The sequence below is a fragment of the Nansenia antarctica genome, assembly GCF_963989245.1.
Source record: "Nansenia antarctica genome assembly, chromosome: 14".
Lineage (NCBI taxonomy): Eukaryota > Metazoa > Chordata > Actinopteri > Argentiniformes > Microstomatidae > Nansenia > Nansenia antarctica.
Window position 1 is genome coordinate 13,360,211 of NC_137684.1, and position 10,000 is coordinate 13,370,210.

General features: G+C 50.8%; 1 protein-coding gene across 1 annotated transcript in view; it reads right to left on the minus strand.

Moving 5' to 3' along the window:
• Positions 1-10,000, minus strand: part of itpr2 (inositol 1,4,5-trisphosphate receptor, type 2) — a gene marked incomplete at its 5' end in the record, with an annotated part of 98,667 nt that overhangs the window by 37,277 nt on the left and 51,390 nt on the right. Inside the window, 4 exons of the mRNA XM_080545155.1 lie at positions 238-497; positions 2,329-2,512; positions 3,005-3,192; positions 3,761-3,881. Of these exons, the coding sequence (XP_080401281.1) occupies positions 238-497; positions 2,329-2,512; positions 3,005-3,192; positions 3,761-3,881 (753 nt within the window). The remainder of the gene's footprint in view (positions 1-237; positions 498-2,328; positions 2,513-3,004; positions 3,193-3,760; positions 3,882-10,000) is intronic.

A 10,000-nucleotide genomic window follows, 5' to 3' on the forward strand; every position in this document is an offset into this window, starting at 1 on the left:
AATGGCGGCAAGCTACCATGCAAGGCGCCGGCCCGCTCACTGGGAGCAATTTGGGGTTCAGTGTCTTGCCCAAGGACACTTCGACATGTGGCCAACCGGGGCTCGAACCGCCGATCTGCCAACCTTGTGATCATTAGATGGCAGCTCTACCTCCTGCGCCACAGCCGCCCCATGCCGCCCCCACTGTAAAGTGCATTGGCGTCTTGGCAAGCAAGCGTAACACAGAGGAGACCCTACCTGGAGGTCTCTGTTGTGGTTCTCACAGAGCAGCTGCATGTAGCGCAGGATGGGCTTCATGATGGTGATGGCGGGGCTCATCAGGGTCTCCTCCGGGGGCTCCTCCGCCCCCCCCTGCCCCCCCTCACTGTGGGCGCCCAGCACGTCCAGGTCGGGGTCCAGCTCCTTCCGGAAGGAGCAGAAGGCCTTGGAGGTGGCGCAGGACGCGTCCTTCAGCTGGCCACGCATCTCCTCCTTCATGTGCAGGCCGGAGTCCTTCACTAGGGGGGACAGACAGGGTATGTGAGGGAGGGGGCAGGGTATGTGAGGGGGGGGGGACAGGGTATGAGGATTGACTTGACTGTATAATAAACTTTATTTATTTATTTGACCTTTATTTAACCGGATAAAATCAGTTGAGAACAAATTCTAATTTTCAATGATGATCTGGCCAAGTGCGCGTGTGTGTGTATGCGTGTGTGTGTGTGTGTGTGTGTGTATGCGTGTGTGTGTGTATGTGTGTGTGTGTGTGTGTGTGTGTGTGTGTGTGTGTGCTTGTGTGTGTGTGTGTGTATGTGTGTGTGTGTGTGTGTATGTGTGTGTGTGTGTGTGTGGGGGGGGGCAATCAGCAGGAACAACAGTCAACTATGATCTGCTGAAGTTTATTTTCGAAAATGGTAAGTGATGTGAGTGCAGTGAGTTGACGATTATATAATGATTAAAGCACTTTTCCTGCAAACGTCGCAGCTCAAAGTGCTATACAAATAAAGGTTATTATTATGATGATTATTATTATTATTATTATTATGTCACATTCACACAGACACAGTACACACACAGTCGTCACACATTTCAAGCCGGCGCAGAGGAACGCACAAGACGGGTCCCGACGTTGAACGGGTTTCAATGCTTCTTGAATGTTCCTTTCAGTCCAACTGACACAAGATCTAATAAGTAAACTGATATGACAACCACTGCAGGAGCTCCTGTGACCCTCCAACAAGGGCTGAACTCTCCGGTGGGACTTTCTGGTGGTTGAAAACAACCCATCTTGGTACAATGGTTCTTTGATACACTTGTGATGTGGTCGCTCACATGGCCTCTGTGACATGTGACCACAAGGCATGGGGGGGAGGGGGGGGGGGGGGAAAAACAACAAGAGGATCTCAGAGTGTACTGTGACTGTTCAGAGGTCAGGGGGAACCACAATGAACAACACATTTACACCACTCGGGAGTCACACCCTTCATTCAAATAGGTGCCTTACTTGGGGCTGGGGGGGTAGTGTACTATAGGTCTGACTGGGTGGAAAGGGGAGTGACCTTTGAACTTATTAGCCACTACTACTACTACCGCCCTGTAGGCCAAAGCTGGATTTCGAGCATTTTTAACGAGCCACATTAACTGTACACTCACAAACATTAATCTTCCCAGTCTGCCTCGCAGGCTCATGGTCAGAGCATGCATGTTCAGAGCATGACACCCTTGTGACACAGCATCTCCTTGTCTCTCTCCCTCCTTCCCTCTCCCTCTCCTTCCCTCTCCCTCCCCCTCTCCTTCCCTCTCCCTCCCCCTCTCTCTCCCCCTCTCTCTCCTTCCCTCTCCCTCTCCCCCTCCCTCTCCCCCTCTCTCTGCCTCTCTCTGCCTCTCCCTCATCCACATGCAGTACAGGTAGTGATTCCAACCTGCAGTCCTCAGTCCTCTGAAGCAGGAGGGGGCTGATGAGGATGAGGAGACTGCAGCAGCTGAGCTGTACTGTAGTTGGGGTTAACCCTAACCCTAACCTTATGCTATGGGCCTACCCAGTACTCAAGTTGTAAAAGAAAACCAGGGGGGATGGTGGATTTTATCATATGGGGACAGTTTTAGCATCCCCACAGCATCAGTGACTTCAGTGTCAGTGACTTGGTAAAAATGTCATTGCATGTGTGCGTGCCCCCCCCTCGCCCACAGTATTTTACTCAATCTGCGCAAAACTAAATGTTGAAATAGCAGTAATACCACGTTCATTGATAGAATGACATAAGGGATGGAAAGGGGGGATGGCAGTTTTAGAAGGGGGATGATTTTGACCGTTTTTATTTCAGGGTTAGGGTTGAGTGCTGGGCCTACCTGGTTTGGTGAGCCTGACCGCGCTGCTGTCCACGTCGTCGTCCCTCTTCCTGCTGCTCATCTCAAACATGTTGACAGACACGGTGGCCCGGATCTCCTGCTGGGCCAGACGCATGCGGTCGTAGAACACCTTGAAGAACCGCTCCGACTTCTTCTGCTTGTGCAGCTGGTGGTAGAAGGCATTCTGGGAAGGTGGAGAGAGACAGACAGACAGACAGACAACCCAAGAATTAACACAGTCTATCGGAAAATAATAATAATACTAATACTACTACTACTACTAATAATAATAATGCATTTTATTTGTATTGCACTTTTTTTCATTCATTTTTCAGAGTTAAAAAAACAGCCTAAAACATAATAAGTTAAAAACAAAAACAGCCTAAAACATAATAAAATAAAATAAAAAAAACAGCCTAAAAACATAATAAGTTAAAAGCATAGTAAAAAAACACAAGAATAAATAAATAAATCACAAGAATGAACACAGGTTCAACAGTCAAAGGCCTTTTTGAATAAAAAAGGTTTTTAGGCCTGTCTTAAAAGAGTCCAGGCTATGTACTGCCCTTATGTATGCCCTTAGTATGACTCAGAGTGTGTGTGTGTGTGTGTGTGTGTGTGTGTGTGTGTGTGTGTGTGTGTGTGTGTGTGTGTGTGTGTGTACTTCACCACCCACCTGTATCTGTGTGTTTCCCCCTCTGAGCAGGGCGATACCCAGCAGGATGCTCTCTTCGAACACGTTGTCGTTCTTGGTGCTGACGATGAGGTCGATGACCAGCTCAGACGCGCCCACGCTGTCCAGCAGACACTGGATGTCCACCGTGCTGGTCCCAGGCTTGTCAGAGTCCAGAACCGGGGACCCACCTACAGACAGACAGGGATTGATGACTGGAGATGGATCGATTATTGACAATTATACTCTCTCCCTCTCCCTCCCTCTCCCTCTCTCTCCCTCCCCCTCTCTCTCCCTCTCCACCTACAGACAGACAGAACGGGTATCGATGACTGTAGATGGATCGATTATTGACAATTATACTCTCTCTCTCCCACCCTCTCCCTCCCCCTCTCTCCCTCTCTCTTCCTCCTCCTCTCTCTCCCTCTCCCACCCTCTCCCTCCCACCCTCTCCCTCACTCTCCCACCCTCTCCCTGTCTCTCTCTCCCACCCTCTCCCTCTGTCTCTCTCTCCCTCTCTCTCCCTCTCACACCCTCTCCCTCCCTCTCACACCCTCTCCCTCCCCCTCCCCCTCTCTCTCCCACCCTCTCCCTCCCTTTCTCTCCCTCTCCACCTACAGACAGACAGAACGGGTATTGATAAATGTAGACAGATCGATTATCGACGACACAGAAGTCATGTCATGTTTGTTCTTGTGTCACCAGGGGGGAGCGGGGTATTGTGGGTGTTGCAGGGGCGTTATTTGGGGCGTTCAGTACCTCCAGAGGTAGGCTTGGCAAAGCTTCCCGACAAGCTGTTCCCGCTCCCGAATTCAGACTTGTAGTGAAGCCTTTGATTTCCAAAATAGCGCGTGAGAAGGATCTTCCTTAACACTGTCCCCTGTGGAGGAGAGAGATGGAGATGTTACATCAGCACGCCAATCTGAATGTGCCTTAAAAGGCAGAGCACAAGAATAGAATAGAAAAGAAATCGGTCACACCATGGTGAAAGAAAAACCCCAAATCTAAATGATTGTATGTGCTTGGTGTCTGTCCAAAATAGACTACAGTTCATACCCCTTCCATTCATAGACATAGCCATTCATAGGAGGATAGGTCTTTATTTCCAGTGGGAGAAGATGTGACATGTTGGTTGCTTGTGCATTATTACACAACCCAGGGCGAATCAGTGCACCGTGGCCATAGGGTGCCTCCACTTTCAGCTAATTGCCACATTTAATAGGGGGATAGATTTTTATAGAACCAACGTGAATTTATGTAATTGTTGAAATTGCATTCGGAGAAAGGCAAAGAGAAAGAGGGGGGGAGGGGGAAACTGGAGCTGGAGGTACACTAGGCACTGATCCAACATGCAGCCTCCAAAATGTGCCTCTCGTGGGAGACAGAGACACACAGACAGAGAGAGAAAGGGAGAGAGAGAGGGAGAGGGAGAGGGAGAGGGAGAGAGAGAGAGAGAGGGAGAGAGAGAAGGAGAGGGAGAGGGAGAGAGAGAGGGAGAGAGAGAGGGAGAGAGAGAGAGAGGGAGAGAGAGAGACAGAGAGCGAGAGAAAGTGTGTGTGTGTGTGTGTGTGTGTGTGTGTGTGTGAGAGTGTGTGTGTGTGTGTGTGTGTTACATAACACCTGGTGGTGGCTGGCTGGTAAATCACGAGGGGAGGTTGGCAGGGGAGCAGGGTTAAAGGGATCTCTCTCTCTCTCTCTCTCTCTCTCTCTCCCTAGTCTACCTCTGCCTCTTTTGCCCACATGTGAACGATGCCCTGTCTGGAGGGAGAGGGCGTACATAACCTTGCTCTATGATTGTGTAATCAACGCGTGGGAGTGACTGAGTGCGACCTGGCTGGCAGGTAGAGGACTCGTAGGCTCTCCGCAGCCACGGCAACACATTTCCAACCCAATCGGGTCGGAGAGCAAAGCGAACAGGGGGGGAGGGAGGGATGGATGGATGGGCAAATGGGTCAATCCGTTTCCATGGAAATCGCCACAGACGACCATGTCATGGCAAACATTCAGCCTCCCCCCCACCCCCCCCAATGGAGCAGAGAACAGCCGAACAGCGAGAACAGGAGGTGTGTACCCTACCTAACTGACCTCCTCCCCCAGCATACCCCTTCCCGGAACCTGCGTTCCGCAGACATGGGCCTGCTGTCCACCCCCCGCACCAACCTACGGACCTTTGGGGACAGAGCCTTCAGCGTGGCCGCACCTACTCTCTGGAACTCCCTCCCCATAGCGATCCGCAACGCCCCCACCCTGGACTCCTTCAAATTAGCCCTCAAAACTCATCTGTTCTCCAAGGCCTTTGGCCCCTAGTCAATGCTTCAGTTTTGCTTTGTTTGTTTTCTGTTTTGTCTGTCCGATCATTCCCTTGTAAAGCGTCCTTGGGTTTTTTGAAAGGCGCTATAGAAATTAAAGTTATTATTATTATTATTATTACCACCCTACCACCCTCAGCAAGATCACACGGGAGGAGAGCCGGAGGAAAGCAAAGTTCAGGCGGAGCCCCCAGACCCAGAGCCCCCAGACCCAGACCCAGAGCCCCCAGACCCAGAGCCCCCAGACCCAGACCCAGAGCCCCAGACCCAGACCCAGAGCCCCCAGACCCAGAGCCCTGAGGAGGAGAGAGAGCCCTGAGGAGGAGGAGAGAGAGCCCTGACTGAGCACGTGCGGCTGATGTTCCTGTCTCAGTAAACACTCCATCTCATCTGCAGTCAGGAGAGACGCCCGTCTGCTCGCGCTGTCTGGCTGAGCCCCCGTACACACACACACACACACACACACGCACGCTCACACACACGCTCACACACACACACACGCACGCTCACACGCATACGCACACACGCACGCACGCACACACATGCACACACCCACACGCATATATATACACACACACACACACACACGCACACACGCATACGCGCATATACACACACACGCACGCAGACACACACACACAAACACACACACACAGCAGGTGAAGCAATTCAGTAAGCAAAGTGCTCTCATTCCCACTCAATCAGAAATGCACGAACACACACACACACACTGACACACACACACACACATACACACACAGAGTGTAAGCAAACACTCAGGGCCGTCTTCTGAGGCAGCCTAACGGCGTGCTTCCTTTCGTTTTGATTTAGAGACCGAATCATTACCGACATTAACGTTTCCCTCTCTCTGATAGAGGTGTCCTTTCTCTCCCCACTCTCACACACCTCCTAGAGGAGAGTGCAGGCAGGCGAGTGGGGGTGGTGGTGGTGGGGCGGGGGCTGGCGGGGGTGTTAGGCGCCGCCCCCCCCCCCCCCCACCACCACCACCACCACCTGGGGTGATGCGGTCGGCTGGCCAGCTCTGCTCTGAGGGAGAAGAACAGAACAGAGCAGGATGGAGGGAAAGTCGTGCCTGTCTGAGTCATCTGTCTGCTGCTGCTGCATGGAGCAGGAAAAGAAAAAAAAACTCCAGTCAGGTGATGAGAGGACAGAACCAGAGAGTCAGAGAGGGAGAGAGGGAGAGAAAACAAGGGAGAAGGAGGAGGGTGTCCAGAAGCTTGCACAGAGCAGACAGCCATCAGCTTTTAAAATGTGCGCCAGCACGCCACACTGAGGACGATGCACCGGTCGACCTCCACCCCCCCCCACCCCCCTACTCTCTCCTCTCCACCCTCCCAGCCTCACCAGTCTGCAGATGAAGGGGTTCAGGGCGGGAGAGAGGTGCTGAATGTGGCTGAGCACTCACACTTGTTTCGGGGGGCTCACAGCTCAGACAGGTGGAGCTGAGAGCAAAGCTGGAGCCCAGACACCACGCCCCGGGCACAGAGGAGGCTGAGCCCAGCACCACAGAGTACACACACAGATAAGAACTACGGAACAGTAGACTACTAGAAGAAGTAGAAGAAGAAGAAGAAGGAGAAGAAGAAGAAGAAGAAGAAGTAAAGAAGAAGAAGAAGTAGAAGAAGAAGAAGAAGAAGAAGTAGAAGAAGAAGAAGTAGAAGAAGAAGAAGAAGAAGAAGAAGTAGAAGAAGAAGAAGAAGAAGAAGTAGAAGAAGAAGAAGAAGAAGAAGAAGTAGAAGAAGAAGAAGGAGAAGAAGAAGAAGTAGAAGAAGAAGAAGGAGAAGAAGAAGGAGAAGAAGAAGTAGAAGAAGAAGAAGAAGAAGAAGAAGTAGAAGAAGAAGTAGTAGAAGAAGTAGAAGAAGAAGCTGAAGCCATTACATGGAAAAGTTGAGAGCAATGCAGCATGCCCTATCAAGAGTTTATTTTGTCTTTTTTTTCATTGTGTAAATTCTCCCACACCAGAAACCTGAGGTCTCCCAGGGCAGGGTCTATTGTTAGCAGAGAGAGCAACACTGACTTAGTACAAAGTCCACTACAGCACAATGCAAGGCAGAGTTCCCCCCGGGGCTGCAGGCGTGAGCAGGGTGGATCAACTCCCAACCTCAGTCTGACTGGGGAGGAAGGCAGGGCAGCGTGGATCAACTCCCAACCTCAGTCTGACTGGGGAGGAAGGCAGGGCAGCGTCTAACAAGCCCCGTGGGCATCATAGGGTTATTGACATTGACTATAATAATGGAGGCGTACTGTCTAGCATTGTACTTCTCTAAGCGCCTCAGCGTTATCTAGCTGCCCATCTCACAGTCCTCTACATCGCCCTTACAGTTGAGGCGAGTTCGAATACACAAAAAAGATCACAAAAAGTGAACGATCAAAACTCTACTTAATTGCGGGCTGCTTAGGTGGCGTAGCGGGTTAAGCGTCGACCACGTAACCGCAGGGTTCCCGGATCGGTTCCGGCCACGGACATATCCTGCTCGTCATCCCCCCTCTCTCTCTCTCACCCACCCATCCTTCCTGTCATAATCTATACTGTCTCTATCAATAAAAGGAAAAATATGAGTGGGACTGCCCCACTCGGAAATGAATACAAATAAATGTTAAAAATACTCTACTTAATTGCATTGTACATAACATACGGTAGGCTCCTCATATAACTGTATGTACGAAATCAAAATAGGCACGATCACAATTGGCGATAATGACGTAATGATGTAAGAATTGTTAGTAGGAAAAGCCCAGCCAACCGGATCTGATATCCTCGGTTCAAAACAGGATAGCTAGCTAGCAAGTGCCAGGACTGAGAGTGTGTATGGGGGGAGTGGGTGCCTCCTGCCTCCATATCATCTTGTTGTGAAAGGGTGGCTTCACGCTGAGGGGAAAAGATTACACGGGGGAGGAGAGAGAAGAAAAAAAATCAATGCACCTAAAAAATCTCATCCTGGTGTCTGGGCATGAGCGCATTAGCGACGCTATAGCCCTCGGTCCAGCGGCGGGGAGAGAGCCTTGTACAACACCTTGAGAGAGTTGTTAGGATTCACAACTGTGCTGTCTGTGCTCGACGGACACCGGATCACACGGTGACATATTGCCAATGTACCGGCCTTCAGATGGGGAATACACCCGGGCTGGGCTCTGGTCACACCTAATAGGTGAAGAGATCTTTTGAGTTAACTTTTTAAGTTCAGCCAAGTTTCTTTCTCTCTCTCTCGAATGCGCCTTCTCCTTTTCCTGTCCTTCTTCCTTTTTGATTTTTTTCGGGTTCTCTCAAGTTTCTCTCTTTCTGTTTTGTTTCCTCATCTAGTATGCATGCATCCCTCTAGTCCTGTCTCCATCTCTCTACAGCGTACCCATCTTCCCTTTCTTTCTTATCTCTCTCTCTCTTCCTGAACCCCGCGTTCTTTAGCAGCCCTCCCCTGCAGCTCGCTCTTCTCTTTTCATGTGGAAAAACGAGTCCAGAATGTTCTCTCCCTCTCTGTGTTCTGGTAAACATCCAACCCTCGCTCGCACGCACACACGCACACGCGCACAAACGCACGCACGCACGTACGCACGCAGCAGGCCATATGATTCCCTTTCATTGGCTGAAGGCTCGCTAACATGGCCCCATTTAAAAATGCTTTCTCACCACAAGCACGGCGCATCAGCAAAACAAATTAGCCCCTGCATGTGAGAGCAATTGGTGAGATTGGTGATTTTCGAGGAAAAATACAAGACAAAACAGCATGAGTGCATAAACAAGCAATTCTTCAACTGGCCGGCCCTGCCCTTCTCCTGGCTCACGCCGGGTTCACTTCGGAAGTGGCACATGATTCGTGATTAGTGATTCGCTAACGTTGTTAAGCGGCCGGGCACAGGGTTTGTTTGTGAGTACGAGTGTGTGATGTCGTGCGGTTTCTATGGGCAGGATCTCCCAGCGAGACTTGTTTTTGTCTCCCCCGAACGCTCGCCGCCGCACACGCACAAAAAAAGGTATGAGAGCACAGAACAGCTGATTCACATACAATCATATTAGCCGTGGCTACATGAGTCAGCATTTAGGGCATGTGATGGATTTTTAGACACAAGACCACAAAACTCGTAATACACACGAGTGTACAGTCAGCTGCTGGGAATGGCGTAAAAAAAAAATGATGTAAAAAAAATAAGGTTGTAGTGTACTGTAGGGTTTCCTGGGTACAGGGGGTATTAGAAGAGTGTGTGCCGTAAGCGGTAAGCTGTGAGCCATGTGCGGCCAGGGCTAGGGCCAGGGCCAGTCAGGAGTTAAAGCCTGTGTGTTGAGTATCAGGGAACTGCTCACATGGCCCTGACCTGGCTGGCTGACTGACTGGCTGACTGACTGACTGACTGGCTGACTGACTGACTGACTGACTGACTGACTGCAGTCAGTAGTGGAAGGATGAACCTAAGCCTTGTTCTGCTGCTACCATCACCACACTGACAGGGACAACCCCACAGGACGAGCTGCCACAGAGCCAGCGTGGCATTGCACGCCTGTGTGTGTGTGCGTGCGTGTGTGTGTGTGTGTGTGCGCGCCTGCTCATGAGTGCATGTGTGTTACTAGCTTAGCAGTGAGAGGCTGGTAATCTGTAAAGCTGCTTTGCCTGTGGCCGTTGGTGTGAAACTTGGCAAGAGTGACAGAGAGAGACAGAGAGAAAGAAAGAGAGAGGGA